Raw genomic sequence first — 24,670 nt, 5'->3', positions numbered from 1 at the left:
ATTTGTAATATAAATTAAGTTGTAATTCATGATAAAATTTAATATTTTTATTCTTTTACGTATATTACATATTTAACTTTTTATTTACTAAATTATATCTCTTAAATAAAAAATTAACTGCTAAAGCAATTTATTTAATTGAAAACATATTAAATTATAATCAATAAAAAATATTTATCAATAAAAAATGAAATTTGTGTATAAAAATAAAGCAAAATTAAAAATATTTTAATTTAAATTATAAAATATTGATTTAAATCACTTTGATTTTGATATTATTCTTAAAATAATCTAAAAATATATAAACTTTATTCATAATTAATTCAAATTAAATTAAAAATTTCATAAATATTATAATATCTTACTTATTAATGTTTTTACGATTATGATTTAACTTAGAATGAAAAGACAAGCCAAATTTAACATAATAGATTAATTGCATATTATCTTTTTTTTTCTCGATTTTCATGTTACGGTTAATTTTTTATGTATACTTTTTTTAAGGAAAAAAATATATATAATTACCTTAGTTTTTTTTCCTTTTATAGATTAGCACCATAAAATTTTATTTTAATTCAATTAATCTTTAAAGTCTTACAATTTTTATAATAAATCCTAAATTATTAATAGTGAACAAATTTAAAATATTAAAATAATACTACCTCTAAGCCTTTTTATAAGAAACAAAAAATTAAATCTTCAAGACCAAGAAAGCAATTAAGTCACTTATGTTTTTTATAAATATAAATTTTATTTCAAAAATATTCATAATATTAAATGTTATAGTTAGTAATTTGTATAATTAATAATACTAATAAAAAAATATAAATTTTTTTAACAATTAATGTTTCTTAAATCTATTATTTATTTTTATAATAAAAATTAAGAAAATAATCTATTTTGTTTCTTATAAAAAAGATCAGAGTAAGTATAATTTAACTTTCTTAAAATCAAAATATATAGAAAAACTCTAAAAGAAATTGTATTTTTACAAATTAGCGTCATCTCTTTTTTTCTATTTCGAACAGCCTTTTTGCCTTCTCTTTATCCTAGCACTAATAAGTAACCTGTGCAGCTGATTTATAACTATTTTAAATAATTTATTAAGACATTTAAAATCAGAAGATCTACTGTATTCATTATCCAGAAAATGTCAATCAAATTTAAGAGTATAAAATTAAAGATTCACAGGCAATGGTATTATATGTACAATACTATATAAGTATTATTCAACCCCATGTGCCCCTTGTAATGCTAAACAACAATTATTGTCCAGTCTGCATAGCAATAGGGTTAAAAAAGAGATTTTACCCCTACTTGTAATTCTCATGAACGTCTCTGGTTATAAAGTTCATATGCATTTCATGTATCAAATTCCTACATTATAATACCCAAATCACCTGTCACAAACATTAAATAAAGAATACATATCCACTGGAACAAATGTAAAAGAACCTCTAAAATTTTATTACTTGTTAGGGTATAGATATCAACTTGTAGCAAGGCAATGGTGGAGTGCTATTCTGAAGTTTTCTGGAAATTTAGTAACTGATTCTCTACTGAATTAGAAGCTTCCAATTTTAAAATTTAACAAACCTTTAAATTTTCGGTTGGAATGTACTTGGATAAATTGTTCCATATAAATTTTGATCTTGATATGAGTGACTTGTTAGGAATTTTATCTGTGCTTTATTTAAGTACCTTAAACTAGTATCTGACACAAATATGCAGAGTTGATAATTTCAATAACTCCAAATAACATAGATTCAGGATGCTTTGTCTAGGTACCATAACCACAAGTTTTATCCCAGTGAGTAATGACTAAAACAATTTCGATCGTTAACAACAATAACAAATTTGAGCACTAAACCAAATTTGCAGAAGCATAAGACACCATTTTTTAAAACCAAACAGTAAATGGTTGAATTACATGATTTCTCGAGCACAGAATATGGCCTCCACTCTAAGATTGTTGCAGCAAAAATAAGTCCACTAAGATAGAAAGGATAGTTATATCCGTTAAAAAATAAGCAAATCATGGTCCTCCCTATATTAGTCTTATACTCAAACCAAAAGGCGGCTTACACGACAAGCTATGATACTAAATACAAAAGGCAAACATTGGTATTAACATAATGAACCCGACCACTAGCTGTCTTTCTTTGATCTCCTCTTTGTTTGAGTAATATTCTTTGATTGTTTGTAAATATTTATGTTGAGATTGAAGGGCATTTTACGTGTTTTAGCGTTGTGTCTTTCCTTATTGCAATTGCTACACCTAATTTTAGTGCCCTTTTTGCTGATCTTATGAGGATTAGCAGGCTCTTCCTCTTCTCTGATTCTTTTCTTCTTGGGCCTACCCGGTGCTATCTTCACATTTGGAGGCAATATATCATCATAGTTACACTCAGGCCAATCCTCTTCCCCTGGCATAGGATGAATGTGTCAATCATATGCTTTTAAGAACATTTCTTTTGACTAGATGTCATCCACATAGTCTTCTGGTCTTCCTCTCTAATCAAGAATGGCAGCAACAACATATCTTTTCTATAAGATTGACTACCTTATTCCCTTCATTACAGTGGCTAACTTCAAATGTTCTTTGCCCTCCAGCATACACTATACAGGTCACTGCATCTTTTTTAGAGACGGCTAACTTTTCAGTTATTCTTGGGCATAATGAATGTCTAAAAGCTAACATTCCATCCCTTTTCACATGAAATCTCGTCATTAACTACCTCCTAATCATCTCTAACATTGTAATGATTGGTTTGTCTCTTGCCTCTTTTATATAAACGTTGAATGTCTAAACTATATTGTTTAATAGCATGTTGCATTTTAGTTGCGGGTTATAAGCAAACCTGCATCAACCACAACATATATGTATCATAATATATCTAAGATATGTTGGTTAAAAATATATGATATATAAACCATACCTGGACCAAAGTTTTGGTTGAAACTTCTTTAACCTTTCAAATGGATGCATATCAATCTTTTTAATCTCATTCATATAATAATTATGTTCAGACTCTCTATATGTTCTTTCAGCATTCCACATCAAGTCTTGAAATGCCTTCCTTTTAAAGCATGCTTTCTTGAAATTGTTATACATATGCCTAACGCAAAATTTGTGATCTACACTAGGCATAATTTCTTTAAACACCTTAAGCCCTGCACACAACAATCAAAAATATTATTGATAAAATACTAGTAGTTAATTATATATATGATACATCATCAAAATTTACTTTTTGTTGATCAGACATGAAAGTCCAATCCATTTCTTCAATACTAGTATACTACCAATGTTTTCAATCAATAGTATAAGGAACCATCTCCAAGACTCTATTTTCTATTTCAACAACCGCCCAAGCAATAGGAAACATGTTATCATTTGCATCTCTACCAATAGCATACAACAATTGTCCTTTAAACTTTTTAAATGACACCCGTCCACCCTAATTGATTTCCTACTCCCAGCCAAAAATCCTTTCTTGCATGCATCAAAACACGTACAACCTTTGAAATTCATGCCCTTCCACTTTTATCATTACTGTACTACCTTTATTAGTCTCTCTTACAAGTTACAACTGAAACATATATCCATAACTTCCCAAATTGCTTTCCCTCATCACTTTGAATGATCTTTAAAGCAGGAGTTTTTGCATGATATGCTTCGTAAATTGACATAAACGTCCCTTTGTAAACCAGAGATCAAGCTAGTAGCCTCTCAATTTGGTGAATCCCTAAAGTTTTCCAAGTACTTAGTTGCAACCCACTTTGTTGTCACCCTCTTATTTCATAATGTCTTCCACATTGATGAATTGGGTTAAAACTCTTAATTTGGAAGCATAAGTTATCCTGTGTTGGAGAAGCGTGAAGTCTCCACCCACATATATCTTTATATATGGCAGTGACTCTGCTACTGTCATTATGAGTGTGTATTATATCACAACCTCTCTTGATTGTCCACTCCAAAAGCGCATTCCTAAATGTGATATTAGAATCAAACTTTATCCCTTCACAAGTCCTATGTTCGCATGCAAATCAGCCTTCTCATTAAACCCATGCCATTTTGAGTTATCACAACCATCAAGTTTCAACAACTCTTCATTATTCTCATAGTTAGAGACTTGTTCAACATTATCTATACTTTTAGACTCTATTGCATATCTTCTAGAAAACCCATCAATTGTGGGTTTTTAAAATTCCAATTATGCACTTGCTTAAGTAGCATCGGATCCTTTAAAGGGTCTTACACGTCCTCTCCTTCATAAGGTATCTACAAAGTCCTCCAACTCTTCATTGTCATTTTCATAAAACAAATATAGATAATAAATTGAAAATAACATGATTTGAAAACTGACAAGAATACCAACAAACTTGGTTCACCAGGACCTGAGAGGGCCCACCACATGCATTTGCTATCACCTATCCGTGGACAAAAACTTGTATCCTTTTCGAATCAATTCGCGACTTTCACTAGGAACACAGGGTGCAACGACAGTGAAAGAGGACTAGCACACTGTAATCACCTACCACTGTGATGTTTGCTCCGCCAATTGATGGACGGAACACGATGGTGGGCAATAGCAATGAAACAAGCACTGATATCAAAGAACTAGTTATAGATTCTAGATGGGACGATCCTTGTTCCTATATCTTTTGATCTAAGTAATGATGCTTGAGAATAATATAACAACTTTATCTAAAAGATTTGAAGACTTATTGATTCTAAAAACTGATTACAAAGTGGATCATTCGGACCTTTCAACTCATAGATGTGGATCTCAGACTTATGAATAGAGATACTCGCAAAACTCACAAAGAAAAAAGGAAGTGAATAAGACGAAAAGAGAAGAAACTTAGACAAAAAAAGAAGTAACTTAGACAAAAAAAAAAAACATATTTCTAGATGGTGATTTCAGTTTTTCCCTGGATCACACAAAGTATACTCTTCAACGAGAATGCTTCGGATATTTAGAACGATCTGAATGTTTCTCACAAGGTGACTTGGTTATATTTCAATGTTCTTTATATATATATATATAAGGAACACTCAATTAAGTTAATAAACGGTACAAATAGACAATCTGCTTCATTTCCTTAAACTGCAGCCAATCTTGATGAAGCAAACCTACAATCTTTATTTTCACATACATTGTACATTAAGATATTGCCAGAGTAAAAGAAAATCGAAATTCATTTGTCAATGTAATTTGTGCTGGTGGATGCTCGAGGGTTTCAATATAAGGATTTCCATGTAAACAATTTACAATCCTGACAAAACTGGCCAAAGTATACACACAAGACTTCAATTATGTGATTACCAATTAACACCTCTAAAACACTGATTATCATCTTAAAATGAATAATCCTTCAAATCAGATTTTGAGTCGCCCAATTCCATGTCTGCCATGCACTCTTCCTCGGTAAGTGGTGGGAGTTGCCTTGTCTTACGCTTCATATTGTGCTTGTGCCACTCACTCTTGTGATGTTCCCTATACAGTTTGGAGTCTTCAAAAGAAACATTACATGTGTTGCACTTGTTTTGCTTTTGTTGTTGTCCCTCAGTAGGCCTACTCCTAGATGAAATTGTTTGCTTTTGAAGTTTCTCATTCAATTCAAGCACAGAATCAGGAGTTTCTTTGGGCAACAATGCAGGCATATCCTCAAAATCATTGTATTGGTCCACATGGGTATCCCCCTCAACATAAAGAGTGTGCGCAAGAACTTCAAATCTTCCATGCATCTTATTCATAACAAAATCATGACAATCCTTATATAGACCAGGCTCCAATTCAAAAATCTGCAATCCAATCAAAGATAATACAGTAATACCAATATCTCTCAACACATTAGCAGATTCAAGATTAACCGTATACGTATACACATTATGTAGATACACCAAACCCACACAACTTTTGGAAAGGATTATATTTTCAATAGTTAACCATAAACAAGGACTATAAAGTAACAGCATTTGAAACAGGAGAATCATGGAATAGTTATAGAAATAGACTTCCCTTTTGAAATTTTTATGGGTTATTTGATTGTGTTGGGGGATGAGATGAGAAATCCAAAATTAAAGCTAATATTGCATTGGTTAAAACTAGTCTTTATTTGAGCTTATGAAAGAGGCTTGTAACTTTCTTATACGTTCTACTCGCCTTATTTCAACATGCTTTACGTAGAAGCCTTTCAAAAAAACATATTCTTAGCTTATTTCACTTAAGTTTTAAAGTGAAGCTTATGAATAAACTCCCATACAATAAACATGTATCAAAGAAGTGTTTAACAAAGCAGTTTACCCAAGCACGCACAGATAATAAGAGGAGCTCCTAAAACTAGCAAGCATCGCAATACTTTTAGTTTCACTTTCAAGAAATATATACTACAGCAAGTACAAGCAATCAGAATATCCAGTATAGCTAAATTGAAAAGGGATGCAACAAGAACTTACCACAGATAACTGAGCAGAAGATCCTTCTTTGGAAATAAGTGTGGCATCCCACATACTGAGCTTTTCTAAAAGCTGAGGCGCTTGATCCTCAGGAGCAGTAGCTCGTATTCTCAACGGGCACCGTTTTATAGGGAAGTGCTTTTGAAGCTCTTGAATTAACTCCAAAGCCTGTATCATGATGATCATACATAAAAACAAATCTAACTAACTTCGAAAATTTGCATCATCATTACAATCATTGATTGAATTGTAGCAGTTAAATGAATGAGAGACCTGCTTCTTGGAGTTGCTGTGAGGATCAACGGCGAAATGGATTTCGCGCATGAGGCGTTCGATCATGCTGATAGTGTAAGGGCGCTGAGTCTCGGGATTGTAAGTCTTATGCATCACTATGGTCGCAATGTCCCTAAACTGATTCGATAGCATCGATTCCCTTTCTTTACCAGCTACCTGAAGCTCCCCTTTCTTTAAAATCTGCACCCTCAAACCAAAACAAGAATAAAAACGTTATCATAAAGTTTTGATGGTATGTGTGAGGCGTACATAATTACATTACATACCTCTAAGCATATTTTGGAGTGGTCATCGGTGCCAAAAGCTGCGGTTAAATCTTTGGACTTGGCGAGAACGCCTTTGGAGACGTTGGAGTAAACGGTGTGGGACTGCAGCACTTCATCAATGTCCTTTTCCCTGTTGTTATTATAATTTTAATTTAAATGAAAAATTGGAGATTTGAGTGGATAATAAAGAGAAAGGGGCGAAGAAAAATATTACACGCCGGAACGCCATGAGAGGACGGTGTTAGGGTAGCAAGCGATCTCGAAGCGCATCCCGTGCTTCTTCAGACGCACCACTGCCACGTTCGTTAACCTCTTTTGCCCTATGGGCTGCACCAGCGTCCTCGACATCTCTCTCTCTCTCTCTCTCTCTCTCTCTCTCTTTTGGGTTGGTTTACCTGAACGAATAATCAACGAGGGAGAAAAGAATCGAAGAAATAAAGAGAAGCGGTGGGGTAAAATACGACGACGTTTGGGACTGTGGCCTAGGTCCGAGGATTTCCGCAGAGGCCCGTGTGCTTGCGAATGGTAGCACCATTCCTAGTTTTTAATCAAACTACATAAATTGGCATATGCTGTTTAAACGTGACATTTGACTACAAAAAACCAAATGAAACAGAGTTCTTCTTTGTCATTTAGTAATTAGATTGCCTATTCTGCAATTCAAGTTTGAGTTATTATAAAAAATATTATTAAATCCTTTTTATGATGTGAATTAAAGAAGGTACAATAAAGATAAAAGCTTTAAAATATTAGAAAAACTTCAAAAATTAATAACAAAAATAAATATAGAGAGAATAAAAGGAAACCTACTAAAAATTATTTTAATCATGTTTAAAAGTAAACTTAATTTAGAGTTAGAACAATTTAAAATGAATCAATTGCATATACTTAAATAACTTAAATTCAAGTAAGTCTCATTATAATTTAATTACTATGTTTAGTTTAATTATTTTAATATTAAATATAACTTACTTTAAACTTTTATTTAATATATTTAGATTTTATCTTACAAGCATAAAAAAAATTAGTTTATATTTGTATTAATTTATGAATATAAGATATATATATATATATATATGTTTTTGTAAATATATTTTTAATTAGTTTTGATTGTAATTTGAGATTAAACATTTTTATAAAAATATATAATTCTTTATTTTTAAGTGAATCAATTTTTCTTAATTTTATAAAAAAATTTAACTTTTGTAGCGATCATTTCTTTAACTTATCAAATATCTTTTATATTTATTTTATTTTTACTTATATTATTTTTTTGTCTCAGTTCTTATTTTTATTCTAATAACTCTAATTTTTTATATTGTGTGTAATCTAATTCAAAACCATATATTTTATAATACAAATCATTATTGTTATCATTTTATTTTTTATTAATTGACAATTTCTCTTTACTTAAGTTAGGCGGTTGGAGTGCATATGTAGCTTCTTTAATCACAAACTTAGCTTTTTGAGTTTTATAGGCAATAGATTAATAAAAATTAACAAAATAATATTATACTTTTCAAAACCTAGCAACAAAAAAAAAAAAAAAAAAAAAAAGAAGTCCCCCCAACAAGCATGATTGCATAAGGAATGTTCCACAGAAGTGGCTATAATCGAAAAGGCGTCATTGCTCTTGTTGGAGTGCCATTTAGGGGAGAGAGACCAAGCGTAAAGGTATATTTTTTAAATATTTTTTACTGCTTTGTTATTTTATATTTTAAAAAATTAATTTGATTTATTCACTTTTCTATTAGTTGTAATAGTTTTATTTTTGAATTAAAATAGAAAAATTAATTATAATATAATTAGTAAAGATTAAAAATTATGTAGTTAATTTAGTAAAAATTTTGAAAATATATAGTTAGGTTAGTAAAGAGTTAAAAAGGTATAGTATAAGTTTGGAAATGCTATAATAAAAATTTAAAATAATTAAAAACATATACAAAATTTATTTAGCATAATAAAATTTGAATAAATAAATAATTTTATTTTTATATTATTTTTAAAATATGATTTGAAAATTTTATTAAGGTAGTTATTTGAGATAATTAAGGTAAAATAAAAAATATTTTTTTGGGATACAAAAGTTAAAAAGTTAAGTTAATATAACTTTGAAAATGTATAACAGTATTTTTCTATGGTATAATTCTTTTAAATAAGTATATTAAATTTAAGTAACTTAATGAATTTAGTAAAATAAGAAATTGTAAAAATGAGTGTATTAAGTTATGTATAATCAGTAAAATATTTTTTTAATGTTGTTATAGTCTATGAATATTATATTTGAGGCAATAATATTTTAATCATCGTATTGTATTTAGTAAAACAATATCATTATATGAAGGAATATAAGAAATTAAATTTCTAAATTATATTTAATTAAATAAATAAAAATTAATATTAATGTTGCGTTAACTAAAATGAAATGTAAATTAACATAATAATGGGATAATATTATATTAAAATTTGTGTTATTATATTTAATTTAATAATAACTAATTATACTTAAAGTAATTATTTTTATATTATAATTAATTACAAATCTAATAATAAAAAAATATTTAAGTGACTATTAAGTATTATAAAATTGACACGTGGTGATACTCTATAAGTGACACGTTTGCAATAGGAGCAACTCATATATAGATAGTAGCTTATACATGTCGACACAATGCTATTGGTGCCCTTCCAACAAGAATAACTCACTTATACCTTCATATGACATAACTCACTCGGTTAGCTAGGTGTTTTTCTTGTGTTTTGCAAAGTGTCACAAATGTGCTCCATGACGTTGTTTCAATTTTTCATTACTCAATTTGCCTATTCTAGTAAATTATTTAAAAATTATATTATTTTAGTAATTTTTATTAATTTTTTCCTACAAAAGTTAAAAAGCCAACTTCTATTTAATATACTTAGGGATCACAACGGGTAAAGTATCCGATGACATCGACAAAATTTATCCACAATGGATAAGGTATTTATCCGCTATATGAGTACGGATTTGTGTATAGTTAAAAATACGTAAATTTTAATGGGAATGGTATGGATATCTAAGTACCCACCTCAATCCATAACTGCATATATATATATATATATATATATATATATATATATATATATATATATGCATGCTTGAACTTTGTTCTATAACTATGTATTAAATTTTTGTATTATTATACTATTTATGTGAAGATATATAAGATTAATATAAAAATATATTTAATAATAAAATCTTTTATTTATTTATTTTGGTTTATATTTTTCATAAAAAATTTTATTTATTATTTTATATCGTTTAATTAGGCTGATAAAATTTAATTATTACATAATTGATATGAGATTGACTTTTAAAAAAAATATTATTTATATATGACACATATAAAATATTTTTCACACAAATATTTTTGTTAATAAAATTATATTGATATTTAAATCATAAAGTGAATGATAAATAATCAATATATTGTAAATATTTTATAAATTTTACAATCACTTACTATTACCGTAAACTTACTATTTATTAATAATATTTAAATTTTATTTTTAATTTTAATTTAAAATAATATTTTTCGATGCAACGTATGCATTACAAGCATAACTATAATCTATTGAATTTAAATAATATTATTCTTATTATTTATTTACGTTCAAATTGTTTTTTGAAAAGATATAAAATATAAAAAATTATTGTTAATTTTTATTTGTTAATTTTTTTCAGATAAAAAAAGTATAATTTTTTTATATACACATATATTTCTTTGTTATAAAATTTTATTGTAACTATTTATCTTTTAAATTTTATATATATTATAAATATTTAATTTATTAAAATATTTTTTAAAAAATTTGTATTTTTGACAAAATGCTTTCGTATAATATATGAGTTAAAAATGCTAGTATTAATATATGTATATGTATAATATATATATATATATATATATATATATATATATTATCCTTATAATTTTAAATTCAAAAGTTAAAAAAAAAAATTATGTATCCATTTTTCGTTGTTAGTACTTGAACTGCTCTATTCTAACTTTACTATCATTCTCAATCTCTGTCTCATTAAAACCTAACAACTATGAAACGTTATTCATTAGAGTTAGTTGTTAATGCCGCTATAAGAGGTCACCAAGTGATCCCACAAAGGACCACCTATTGTGCAGATCTATTTTGTTGTCGTTCTGACGTTACTGATCGATCGAATCTCACACAAGATAGGGTTATCGTTGATAAATAATTTATGTGTTTAGTTTTGCTTATTGTTTCTAAGAATTTTAGTGTAAAAAATTATTGTATTAAGATACATTTAGTACTTGTCATTTTTGAATTTTTTTTTATCTATATTTATACCTTGTTCGACAACTACATATTGAATTTTTATATTATTATGCTACTTATGTGAAGTTATATAAACATATTTTTTTTATAAGTATATTTTGCTTAAACAAATACGGGTAATGGGTACAAGATAGGTATGCGGATACCCAGAGGGTACGGGTATAAGGATTAATGTTCATAACCACGCAGGTATGGGATTAGATACAGGTCTTTTTTTAAAACGCAAGTATGAGGATGAATACTATAATACCCTGCCCATGACCATCCCTAAACACACCATGAGTTATGCCCTTCTAACAAAACAACTAACACGTGTCACACACTCCTTATAAGTGACACCTTATCAGTTTGAGTCACTTTGATAAGAGTGACATGTGTCACTTCCTTATATAATAATGTCAGTTGGTTGGACTCATTTTAAGAAGAATTTTACCAAATTTTTATTACTCATTTTATTTATTATGATAAATTGTTTGAAAATATATTATTTTAATAATTTCTATTAATATTTTACCTACAAAAGTCAAAAAGTCCATAAATTTTGCGTTATTATTTCTTTCTATATATAAATTATATACTATTATTAACTATAAATATGACATGTTACTCAAACTCACTAAATTGTTGCTTTTGTCGAGAGAAAGAGATGCACATTGTATTTCTACTATTTGCAATGACTCAATGAATAATAGTAGTAACTCAATGAATTTGAACAATGTGTTGGAGCTTTAACCTCCACATTTGTTCCTCTCTTCCACATTGTCAACACTTTTAAGAGGTTGTTTGAATTTGCTAAGTCATTGCTCAAATTGAAGACTAAGTATATGTGAACTTACAAAATATGATAGTGAAAAAAAATTAGAATTTTTATTTAAAAATTTAAATTAAATTATATATATAATGAACATATACTGTATATATAATTGTTGATTATATTTTGTTAGAATTATTTATAAATTTGATTTAATAAAGTAAAAGAAGAGAAAGAATGGGAGAATAAGAGTGTTAACACTATATTTTTCTAATATACTATTACTTATTAAAATTTATTAGAAATAATGAAAATATAAGTGATATTTTAATTTTTTTAAATTTTAATAAATTTTAATTAATAATAAATAATATATTTATGTTATAATTTTTTAATATGTGTCTAATGTTTCACAATAAAAAAAATAATAAATAACAATATTTTGCATACGTTTAAAAAAGTTTGTGTAAAATTGATTATTCTCATAAATATATATATATATATATATATATATATATTTTTATCTTATTTCAATAGAATAGTTCATATAGTTTATCAAACTATCTTTTTTTAGATTTTGTCAATAAATTTTAAGACAAAATTTATGATACAATAAGAGTTTTTTTAATAAATACTTAATTTTATCATAAACTGTAACACTTAATGTTATTATATAATTTTTAATGCATTAAATTCTATAATTAACTTTTAACTAATATCCATTATCTAACTTCTTAGTTTCTCTACCATATCTATATATCTCTTCCTAATTTTTTTTTTAAATTCAATAAAACATTAATTACTTAATGTTTTTAAAAAGAGAAATAAACACAATTTTTACATAACCTTAACTGCAACATAAGGAATTAAGGATATTTGTTTAAAAAATTATTATTATATTACATTATAATAACTGATCTAATATATAAATTACTAAAAAAATTCATGGATTTAAATACCTATAAGCACGAGTCCATCCTCATGTGCCAAATAAAATTTTCAAATTCGGTCACTGGTGCAGCGAAGTGCATAAGATGGTTTGCATTGTAAGAGAAACCCGTGCACACTGCACATAGACACTGGTAGTGAGAGACCGTTGTGCATCTCAGTAAGTTACTCTACACAATATCCTTTTCTACCAATAATAATAATAATATTATGGTCGTCGCCGATTCCGACTACGAAGGCTCTGCAATCGAAGCCCTCGGTTCTAACTTCAAAGTCACGCAAGTCTTCCTCTGGTTAGTACTTTCTCTCTATTCTCTTTTCTCTTTGTTTTGCTTTGCACGCACAAAACTAGGTTTTATTTTATTGTACTTCACTTTTCACAGGGATGATGGCTTTCAGGTTTCTTCATCAGCTGAACGCTTCGTAAGTTTATATGTGCTTGTTTATTAACTGAACTTTTATAATAATCGCGTTTGGATTTTGATGCGTGGTATTGCTTTCTTGTGTATTAGAAATTGGCTGAAGCTGATGACAATCACGCCTCAAACCTCACTCCTGGCAAGTGCTTTTCATTCTAGAATTGTGTGGTTTTCTTGTGTGGAGAATTTATTTAATTATTCCTTTTTTAAAATGTTTTTCTTGTATTTTATGCAGATTGGATTGAACTTATTCCGCCTGAGGATTTGTTGGAACTTAACAAACAGATGAATGATTTGGGGCTCCCTCTTTCATTTCATACAAACAAGCAGGTTAGCAAACCTATTAATTATTTTGGTTCAATGCTTTAATTGAAGTTTTCATAAACTCTCAAACAAGGCCTAAGGCAACAAAAGCACTTTGGAGGGAAAAGTATTGAGTTACAACTGTTATTTGGAAAATCAACAGCTGATATTGTAATACAATTAAGCATCTATTTGGTGGATATGATAGGATAGAAAAACAAAATATGAAAGTTAGATAAGAACATGATAGAAAAGTAGTGAATACCTATTTTGGTCCTTCAAATTGTAAGTGTCAATTATTTTAGTCTCTGACTGTATAAAAATCTCACTTTAATCTCTGACTTTACAAAACAACATTTATTTTAGTTTTGTTTTTATATATAAAACAACAACAACAAATGAAGTAAAGAAGAACTAAAATGAATGTTTTTTAAAATATTAAGGACTAAAGTGAGAATTTTATAAAGTTAAAGATTAAATTGATTGTCATTTACAATTTTAAGGACTAAAATAGATATTTACCCGATAATAGTATGATAGACTTTTATTTTGTTTTATGTTTGATGCTTACTAAGATAATAAACTAGACATGTTATATTATTTTATTTTGTCTATTTTTAACCCAGCCTTCCAATAGGGTAAAATTTATACCAGAGAGAAGGAGAAGATAAGCCTATAGGATAGACTTATCATATCCTGTTAGTTAAACAAATGTCAGAAATATTATATGATAGGAAAAGTTATCTTATCCTATTTTCTTATTTTGTCCACCAAATGGGCCATAAAATATATACACATATCTATCAATTTATGAAGTTTTTTAAATCCATTCTATTAATTTTCTAATCAACAGTTATAATTTTTCATATTTTTTCTTTTAAACTGCACCTCTTACTTTCCAAGAGTCAAATCCATGGTGCTCAAGCTCTGGCTTGACCCAATAAGAATTCATTACAGCTTAGGCTCAATGTTTGATAAGAAAGTGAGTATGTTTTCTTGGCGCAAGCTCATCTCACTATAAGCTTTGAGCTTGATCATGAGCTTAATTGACCAGGTTCAAATTCTATGCCAATTGAACCCTTCAGGCTTAACAAGTTAGGCTATGAGCTAGGCTAAAATTGTGACCCAATAAATTAGTCTCTTTTTTTTTACCATATTTAATTTTAAAAAAGGTTCGATCGTAGCATAAAAAAAAAGAAAATACTTATTCAGTGGTTAGCTTGTGAACCTAACTTATTAACATGTCAGCAGATGAGCTTTGATCAGCTGACAAGATGGCTCAACTCATTGTCAGCCCAAGTTCTGATTAAAAGATAGTGAAGTCAAATCTAACTATAGAAGACAATGAGGTGTGCTTTTAATACTGTATAGTTGATGCTTTTGTCTTTGCAGTGCAATTCAATAACAGGTGTCGTTGATACAGTGGCAATCTGAACTAGTCCAATAAAAAAATTGATTTTAATTTTCTCGTAACAAATTTTGTCTATTCTGTTTTCAGTGTGAGCATCACCATTTATTCTTTTCTATGTTTCATGTTCTGGTCTGTATACACCTTTAGCTTATTACTTTCAAGAGTTCTATTAATTATATTTTTGGACTATCTTGTCATAGAAAAATGGACTAGGAAAAGGCAAAAAAAAGGGTTCACGTTCAAAGCATCCACGTACTTGTCATAACCATGTAGATGAAACTCTGTATGAAGTGAGTGGGGAGGAAAATGTATCTCCTGCTATATTTCATGATAAAACAAACAGTTCTATACCTTGTACATCAATGTTGGGCCAAAGCAAATCATCTAACTATGATGGTGCAATGGAGATTGATATGACCCAATTTGCCCCTGGTGAAGAAGATAGGTCAGCATGTTGTACTGGGTTTGCTACCGGTGTTTCCAGGGAGATAAATAATGATAACAGAAATAAGGCAGCAACTAACAATGTCCAGGATGTTGACTTTTTAATCAGCAATGTTTGTATTGATTTAAAAAATGCACCTGCTCCAGATACGGGAATTTCTGCTGGAAGCCATTTGACTGGTGCTGATGTCAATAACTGTGGGATAGAATATGGTGAAAGCTTGGTCGACAATGGATGTATAGATTTGTCACCAATTATTTTCAAAGATACAGATTATGTGACTATTTATGATGATGATGGGACTTGTCAGTCAATTGCTATTAAATCAGAATCGTTTCCTGTGAGTTCAGAAAAGACTGGATGTGACAGAATTGATGTTTCAAATAATTGTGGTGAACTTGGAGATTGGGCAGTCTTCTGGGATACTTTTTATATGAGAAGATACTTCTATAATATTAAAACACAGACTTCTACGTGGGACCCACCCTCAGGGATGGAGCATCTAGCAATTGGTGGGTGTCCTGAATCAGGTGATAGTGAAGCTCCGAAGGCAGCAGAGGAGTGTGGGACACCAAATAACACTAAACCACCTGAGGAAACCTTGATTGAAGAGAACTTAGAAGGAAAGCAGTGTGAAGAGTATTTGGCTGAGAATGGAGTTGCTGTTGGCAATTTTGCCTTTGATATCACTACACATAGCGAAGACCAATTTCTTGATCCTTCAGATGAGTGTCTTGACCAAATTAGTTTCTATGATGGGGATTCGTGCTACTCAGTATCAAATACTCTGGATCATATCAGTAGGTAATACTTTTTTCTAGTTTTAATTCAAGCATACATAAATGACATAAATGCTTCTCTATAAACTATTATCAAATCATTTTGGAAAAACTTATCTGTATAAAAATTCTTTACACATTGCAACATTCAACTAAAGCAAATTGATCTTGACAAGGTTTGCAGCTTGTAAATAAAAATATTAGTGCTAAACCTCTACCTTATACTTTTTGTCATCTAAATATGCCTAATAGTACTAAAAATTTACCCAGACTGATTATATAAATTGCAAAGTTGACAAAGCCTTTAATGTTAAAAACAACTAGAAGGTACGAAAGCATCAAGGTTTAGCTCTTCTAGAAGTTTAAGTTGTAAGGTGAAAATGGTCAAGCTAGAATAAAGCAGCGCAGATCCACTCAAAGTAGCTTACGTTTTTTAAATTGGAAGATTAGGGATGGCAAGACTAACAATACTGATCAGTTGGCTAAAGAGGCTCTGATATGATGTCATGAACAAATGCTCCCAAAAGCTTAACCAAGTGATTAGTATTTTTTATTTTTGCCGTTCTAGTTGTTATTTTTACTTCCTCTCCTAACAACTGATATGCTTTGCAGTTCTAATGAGAGATGCATTCTAGCAGCATCAGAAGTTGATCATACACCCTTGGAAACAATGGTAATTGATATGTCTGGATTGGATACGAAATCTGATCCTTTCAAACATGGAAAGAAAGTGAATGGAAAGAAAGTGAAAAGAAGACAAAAGCAGAGGAGATTATATAATGAAATTGAAGGTTTGTGCCAATACTTTTATTCTTGGTAACTGCTCTTCTACTAAATCCCTTAGCTAATTGGATCCACTGTTATGACAATACTTTCTACTAGAAGTCCAATACATATAACACTTTGATATTTACTTATGTGATTGCTTTGCTGTTCTTGGAGACAAATATCTAGAATGTTGGGTAGATGCTTGTATGATTGATAAAATATAATCTCTCAATGTCATGTGACATATTAATGCCTAAATATAGATTTTGCCCAGTAGGTTCACCTTTTTGAAAGTTGAGAGCTATTATTGCCCTTGAATTTGACATAAACCATTTTTCATTTTGCAGATCTTCACTTTCAAGAAATGCCTGAAGAGTATTCTGCTACAGTTGAAAAATATTGGTGTCAAAGGTATATTTTGTTCTCTAGATTTGATGATGGTGTAAAAATGGATGAGGAAGGATGGTTTTCCGTCACCCCAGAGGCGATTGCTCGGTATCAAGCAGTACGTTGTGCTAGTGGCGTGATAATTGACTGTTTTGCTGGCGTTGGTGGGAATTCCATCCAATTTGCTCAACAGTGAGTACTGAGTAGTGGGTACTTAGTAGTCCTTTGTTGATCGTCTATAAATTTATTTTATGTTTTTGGTGAATTTTATGGACAATATTTATTAGATGTGTTGTATTTGCCAAGCTCATAAAAATACTTCTATTTTTAGGGTAAAAATAATAATAATAATAAAAATAAATAAATATATATATATGTAGGCTATTGCCAATATTCATTTCCTTTTGATTGCTAATTGCAGCTAGATTAAGAATAATGATGTTTGTTATTTGAGGAATGCTAATAACACTCTAATAAATTATTTTTAACAGTCTTAATTATTGACTAAAATATATTGAAAATTTAAAAAATTATGTGGGTTCCACTCTTTTTCACTCCTAATTTAATGTTTCTCTCTCATACTTTTATAGATTTCAATAAATTTTAGTTAATAGTTAAGAGTGTGTTGCTAGCATTTCTCTTATTATTTTATCTAGTTAAGTGATTCAAGCCAGATCCTTAATGTTCTTCCACTATTAAACAATTTTCATTTATAATTTCTTCTACATTGGTATAATGTTGTAATTTTGGTCAAATACCCGTGTCTTCCATGGGAAGTTTCTTCTTCTTATTCTTTGAAAATGATTGTTTATCTTTGTGCTTGGCATTGGCAATGAATCATTTGATACTGCAGGTGCAAACATGTAATTGCAATTGATATTGATCCATTGAAGATCGATTATGCTAGGCATAATGCTGCTATTTATGGGGTGGATGATCAAATTGACTTCATAATGGGTGATTTCTTCCTCTTGGCACCAAAACTGAAGGTACTAAAGTTATCATATTACATGCTTTGATGCTGTTAGTAGTTTTTATTATTTTTTGCTTGGGGAAGGTCCATATCATAATGGATATGTTATGGTTATCTGCTGCTTTTTGGGATCTTTTAAAATGAGTAACAAATATATTGAATTGAAGGTAGGCAAGAGTAGAAATTGGGACTTTCTTTTTTTTTTCATTCTTACTTGTCTAATTGTGTTCTTTTACCTCTGCTGTACTTTACCAATACCAAGGTGAGACTTACGCTCTGCCTGCCTTCTAAACTTATTTTATCTTCCTCTCTACCCTGCCCACTGCTTTGTTCTCCTTGTTTATTCTCTCTTGATCGGAACTTGGGTCATAACCTGTATGAAACAAGGGAAACCATTGGCTTGCCCAAGTCACACAAATCTCCAATGTCTGTAATTCATATAAATATTCCAGGAATAACAAAGTAGCTGCCAAGAAGTTAAAATTCCTTGGAAAATCGAATGATCAATGTAATTTTGATGGCTGATATAACATTACATGAAATCATTCAAAGACCCTGGTGCAAAACTGTGAATCTATGTAAGAAAAGAGGGAGGAGCATGTCAGTGGTAGCAGATTAACCTTTATTGACCTACGAAAGAGAGAGTGGATAAGAAAGTTGTGCTCCATATTTTTTATCCCTGATTTTTCTCTTTCTTTGTGCCTTAAGATATGGAATATCTGCCATCTTTTTCCCCTTATTTCATGGTTTATCCGCTTGCACTTGGTAGGTTGCTTCCTTTGCAATTTCATATGGAATCGAATGCTGAGATGCAATTGTAAGAAGCCAAAATTTGTAAATTGTGTAATAGTAAATTTTAACTTTTGGAAGTAATGTATTGATAAAATGCACACTTATTATGCTGACAATTGATAATATTAAATAATTGAATAATCATATTAGTAAGAAGAGTGGTAGATTTTCCTTTTGTCTTCATTTATTTATTTTGAGATGACCTGTCAGTGTTATTTTTCTGGATGAGTAGTATTAATGACAAAAATGGGCTTCAGACATGCTGTCTCAACTCCCCTGACCCAAAAAGAATATATCTACTACTGTGGCATTTATGGAAAATGCACTATTAAAAACATCAATCACGTCTGTACAAAATTTCCAGGGGCTATTCTCTGACATTGTAGAATCTGTAGCATTATCACAATCTTCTCAAATAAGCTTTAGTCTGTATCTCTCCCCTACCCAATACATCCATGTAATGTGTTTCAATCCATGGCTGATTCTGTTTCATGTTGTCTTACCTTCTAGTTAGTTAGCATGCAAGAAGATACAGTTATGATGTTATTATCAGTAGCCTAGTGCTTTTCTGCTACCTACCTTCTGATGAGCAATATTTGTGTATTTCTAGGAGTTCAAATTAAAATGTGTTAACAAATACCATTATTGGCCCTTCTTCCTTGTAGCTTAAGCTTTTAGGATGGTTTATATTTAATACAGTACCTAAGCTTCTTTGACCAAGCGGTCAAGGTCTCCAAGATTCAATCATTTGCTGCTCCCACTTTTCTGATTAAATTAAAATTTATGCACAAGGTTTGGATGGAACTGTATGTGATTTCTACTTGCAAGGAGCTTGTTCTAGATATTAACCAAATCATGTTGGGATAGTTCATGACAAAATATTTTGCCTTGCAGGCTGATACTGTTTTCTTATCTCCACCATGGGGGGGACCTGATTATGCCAAGGTTACAACTTATGACATGAAGACAATGCTTAGACCACATGATGGGTGGGTTATCTGCTTGTCTTTTTGCTTTGATTTTTGTCTGAATTTTAATCTTCTAGTTAGATATATAACTCTGTTTTTTGGTATAAAGATACATAGCCTTCTACTCTCCCATTTTAACTCAATGCTGCTTCTAAGTAGATATACACTATTCAATGTTGCAAAGGAGATAGCTTCCAGAGTTGTTATGTTCCTTCCAAGAAACATCAACTTCAACCAATTGGCAGAATTGTGTTTGTCTTCTTGTCCAACATGGTCACTAGAGGTAGTTTCAACTTTTTGTTTATTTCATTTGCTTTATTTTGAAGTGTAATCTATGAATATCCCCTATGTTTTTAGGGGGAAAAAAGTGTGTCTGTGGAGGGGGGAAGAGATGCAATATGTCTTACTTGGGTTAAGGGTATTTTATTATCAATGGTGTGATTTGTGTTTGCTTGCTTGATAAACTATTTAGATGAAACTGTATTTAACTTGATCAGATTGTTGTGTTCACTTGAAAATATGGGGAAAAACTTGAAAATACCAGAGAACTGAATATTATTTCATTTTGACTGTACTACATAAAATTACAATACGTAGCCAAATGTAATCTGTCCTAACAAAATACAAGAAACTTAAAATCTGTACAATCAACTATCTTATTACAGGAAGTTAGGAAAACAAATTTTTACAAATAAAAAGGAAAGAAAATAGTGTTAATAATACTGGCTTAAAAGGTGTAACAGAATAAACAAGAGCAGTAGATATATTGTCATGAATTGTTTTATAGGTGTATTATGTGGTAACTCTGACTTCCGTTTACTCAAGTATTCAATTGCCCAGTTTTGGGGACCTTTAGTTTGGAGGATGATGCTAGGAAAATAATGAAATAAAAAAAAGTGTAGGTTGTATGTTGGATGTCTTGAGCAATGTTGTCAAGATCGGGATCTTACCTTAGGATCGTGAGGGGAGTAAAAAATCGTAAATTGTGGGTTCGTAAAATAGATTGTAAGATTCTACCAAACATATAAAACTATACTTAGACACATATATATATATATATATATATATATATATATATATATGTCTAAGTATAGTTTTATATGTTTGGTATATATATATATAAGCATAAAAAATAACATACATAAGGAAATTAACATCTAAATCACATAATTTAATTAAACATAACTTAAAAGTCATAGATTTTAGATTCAATACAACACATAATTACTAATCTATTACAATAAATTTTACAAGCCTCAATCAGGATAATCAAACACGTAGAACCAGCCACTCCCATGGAGAACAGTGAAACAAAATAGAAAACCAGAACAGCAAACATCAACCAACACAAAACCAATGGGAAGAAGAAAGGAAAGATTGAGAGATTATCGCACAGAACAGCAAACACCAACCAACCAAAACAGCTGAAAGCCTGAAATCCACACTGTAGAAGTTGCAAAATCAGAACCCAAACAAAGAGAAGATGAGAGATTGAGTGTTGTTGCAGTTCAAAAACAGAGAAGATGAGAGATTGAGTGTTGTCGACTGGTCGCACAGTTCAGAACAGAGAAGATGAGAAAATGGGGTGTCGTCACACGGAAGAGAACTTGAGAATGGGAAAAAATTTACCTATAACTGTTTTTAAAAACTGGGTTGCAAAAACCGGACCCAGAAACCCAAGTCTAGAAACTGACCCAGAAAATCGAGCCTCATAATCGGATTGGATCACCAATCTTACGATCCTAAGGAAGAAGACCAGGATCTCATCCGATCTTGTTGATGTCCGATCCTAGTTCCGATCAAGACTGTGAGGGAGGTTTCAGATCGTAAAATCGTACGATCTTGCGATTTTAACAACATTGGTCTTGAGAGTAGGAGATACGAACAAGATGTGAATATGCAGTTAGTAGTTGATCCTCATGATCCATCTCATTAACTGTGCTGTTTTCCTCCCTTTCTTTGGGTCCAAGAATTTTCATGTTTTTATATGATTTTGTTACTGTAGAAGCAGCTTTGTAGTTTAATTTGATCTTCAGCTGCTTGGTTTGTTAAGATCTTTATTGTATAAAATTACTTAAAACAAAAAATACAGGCCCAGCTGGCTGTTATGCTAATAAACAAGTTGGGGCTAAAGCATGTGGCAACGATGTAAAATAGGAGGAAAATAAAACACAAATGTATACTTGATAAACGGGTTGACAAGTGTACCAAATTATTTGCAATAACAATTAAATTTTATCGTCCATTGGGATTAATGTTAATTACTAAACTACAAGAATATCGCTAGTTGTGTTGAAAAATAGAGTAAAACTTTGAAAGAAAATTTAAATATTGTGTAGAAGGTAAAGGTAAGCTAAAAGTGCTGGAAAATTAAATTAACATTAAGAGTAAAAGTTAAGCGTAAGAAATTAATTGTAAATGAAGCTAAGCTGCAGAATGTAACTAATAAGGAAATGAAAATTGAGTTGTAATTTGATTAAGAAGTGGGTTGAGTTCAGAATCTCTTAATCCCTTCTCATTGCATACAAATATATATATATATATATATATATATATAACCCATAATATAATCCAATCTAATGGTTAGAATTTCCACAGTACCTAATACCAATTTCTTAGTTGATTGGTTTTAAACTAGTTTTAGATTCCTAATTCCTTAGGCAAATAAAAAGATGATCAACATTAAGTTAAGAAATCAACATACTACATCATTAAATATTCCTATTCCTATATAATTTATAATGAGCGATTTAATCCAAATCCAAGAAAGATTACAACTTTTCATTTATAAATTTTATTTCATCAACTCTGAGTGTGAAGAAGCATAGAATCATTAAGTTCAAAATTAAATACGTTAGATTATAAATTTCATTTGAGTTATATTCAATGTTCAGTTCATTGTAATGAACAAAAGATTAAGTTCATCCTTTTTCAACCCCAATAAAATTAGCAAGACATAGCAGAAATAAAGAAGAAGAAACTGAAATATATTGTAGAAATAAATTCCATGTTCAACTGAAAGCAAATTACAAGAAAATGTAAATGTAAGAATCATTGTTTCATTAAAGAGTAAAAAGAATGGAGGAATGTATCCTTACTTCCCATTAAAATCTCATGCAAGAGAAAAGGAAAAATGGAACGAAAGACATCCTTACGTAAAGATGTATGAAAAATCTAAAATTCTATGTTTGAAAAGTGTATAAAAGACATCGCCTTTATAGTAGAAAATTTTGTTTTTATGTGCTCTGTCAAGCTCGTGTCCTCACAATCAGTTATGCATGTACTCACAAATACGTCCTGTAATAATTCAACTTCTCTTTTAGATCCAATTGCAATGTTTTTTCTCAACCCTTCAAAATCTAATTACAAATTATTAATAATTGAACAATTCATTGCAGTCCAAATAATAACATCTTTTCATTGAGTATTCCAATTAATTACATTAATCTTAGATTATTTACTCAATGAAATGTGCCATTCAGTTTACTATATGAGTAAATGACTTATCAATACTTAAGGGAGAAAAAGAAACGAAGTGCACTATGGTTCTTAGTGCTACGTTATCTTCACCACTGATCTTATGTGAATCATAATATATCTACTAGGAGGTTTATTGTTATGTTCTTATATCATCATTGTATTCTTTGGTGGCTTCTTATATATTTTTCCTTTGGTAAATTAAGACTTTCTACTATATTGGTTCTAGGTGGAGAAAGTTCATTTAAATGGAAGGTTGAAGGCGATCAATGCTTATTTCAGTGATACAGCAGTTGGAGGATGCTAGGTTAAACACACCCACTTCTGCTACAAGTGAAATTAAGGATGATCATCCCTCCTCTCACACAAAAAATCCCCACTATCTAAGGTGATTTTTAAGTTACGCTGCTGGTATTTATACTTGTTTTGGTGAGCCATTTTAGCTTAATAAAAGAAGAGGAGTGTGTACATATTTTAAACATTTTAAATATGCACAACTTTACAATGTAACTAAGTGGCACTAGTGATAAAGAGAAAATGTTTTGGGATAGGTTTTTGGATTGTATAAATGCATTTATAAGCCAGTAGAAGAGAATAGTTCCCATTAGTTCACAAGCTTGAAAGACGGGTTGCCGGTGACAAAACAAATCTTCTTGTTCTGGCAAATGGATAGTTCCTGAAGCTATTTCCATCCATGAGTGTTGAGATCTAAGGCCAAGCACTAGTACACATATAGGGGTCTATTGTAAATGAGAATCAATTACCATTTTATGAATCTTTGCAATTGTGTCGTACAATTTTCACCCACTTTAATAGTTTTGCCCATTATTATTTATCTATTTTGCCTTTTTTTTGTCTTACTAGTTGCCAGATAGC

General features: G+C 30.1%; 2 protein-coding genes across 8 annotated transcripts; one reads left to right on the top strand and one right to left on the bottom strand.

Moving 5' to 3' along the window:
* Nucleotides 1-5,213: 5,213 nt before the first annotated feature.
* Nucleotides 5,214-7,576, bottom strand: LOC113847470 (ribosome maturation protein SBDS-like). 2 transcript variants are annotated; one of them, XM_027476608.1, is made up of 5 exons: nt 7,241-7,576; nt 7,027-7,156; nt 6,740-6,940; nt 6,467-6,634; nt 5,214-5,812 (listed from the first exon to the last, which is right to left on the bottom strand). In XM_027476608.1, exons 1-5 carry the CDS (start codon nt 7,372-7,374, stop codon nt 5,366-5,368), a joined length of 1,080 nt encoding a protein of 359 aa, XP_027332409.1. In that variant the 5' UTR covers nt 7,375-7,576; the 3' UTR covers nt 5,214-5,365. The 2 variants fall into 2 exon arrangements, with proteins under 2 accessions (XP_027332409.1, XP_027332410.1); XM_027476609.1 differs by having other exon boundaries at nt 5,222-5,812; nt 7,245-7,376.
* A 5,529-nt stretch (nt 7,577-13,105) lies between these two features.
* Nucleotides 13,106-24,612, top strand: LOC113846547 (trimethylguanosine synthase). 6 transcript variants are annotated; one of them, XM_027474954.1, is made up of 13 exons: nt 13,125-13,365; nt 13,456-13,492; nt 13,585-13,630; nt 13,727-13,821; nt 15,406-15,862; nt 15,980-16,454; nt 17,042-17,220; nt 17,545-17,776; nt 18,438-18,573; nt 20,244-20,338; nt 20,477-20,600; nt 24,024-24,144; nt 24,179-24,243. In XM_027474954.1, exons 1-12 carry the CDS (start codon nt 13,283-13,285, stop codon nt 24,099-24,101), a joined length of 2,037 nt encoding a protein of 678 aa, XP_027330755.1. In that variant the 5' UTR covers nt 13,125-13,282; the 3' UTR covers nt 24,102-24,144; nt 24,179-24,243. The 6 variants fall into 6 exon arrangements, with proteins under 6 accessions (XP_027330752.1, XP_027330751.1, XP_027330755.1 ...); XM_027474951.1 differs by having other exon boundaries at nt 13,106-13,365; nt 13,456-13,495; nt 15,406-16,454; XM_027474952.1 differs by having other exon boundaries at nt 15,406-16,454.
* The last annotated feature ends 58 nt before the right edge of the window (nt 24,613-24,670 follow it).

The sequence above is a fragment of the Abrus precatorius genome, unplaced genomic scaffold (genome assembly GCF_003935025.1).
Source record: "Abrus precatorius isolate BTA unplaced genomic scaffold, Abrus_2018 Scaffold8, whole genome shotgun sequence".
NCBI classification, from domain to species: domain Eukaryota; kingdom Viridiplantae; phylum Streptophyta; class Magnoliopsida; order Fabales; family Fabaceae; genus Abrus; species Abrus precatorius.
The sequence above is the reverse complement of the archived record's forward strand: the minus strand, read 5'-3'. Positions and strand labels throughout refer to the sequence as shown.

Bases quoted from the DNA above. Each gene is read 5' to 3' on its own strand.
- LOC113847470 (XM_027476608.1), bottom strand. From the start codon at position 7,374: ATGTCGAGGACGCTGGTGCAGCCCATAGGGCAAAAGAGGTTAACGAAC. The intron at 6,635-6,739 runs GTCTCTCATTCA...ATCATGATACAG, and splicing joins ACAGCAACTCCAAGAAGCAG to GCTTTGGAGTTAATTCAAGA. The intron at 5,813-6,466 runs GTAAGTTCTTGT...ATTGGATTGCAG, and splicing joins CTTCTGCTCAGTTATCTGTG to ATTTTTGAATTGGAGCCTGG.
- LOC113846547 (XM_027474950.1), top strand. From the start codon at position 13,283: ATGGTCGTCGCCGATTCCGACTACGAAGGCTCTGCAATCGAAGCCCTC. The intron at 13,631-13,726 runs GCAAGTGCTTTT...TATTTTATGCAG, and splicing joins CGCCTCAAACCTCACTCCTG to ATTGGATTGAACTTATTCCG. The intron at 17,221-17,544 runs GTTTGTGCCAAT...TTCATTTTGCAG, and splicing joins ATTATATAATGAAATTGAAG to ATCTTCACTTTCAAGAAATG.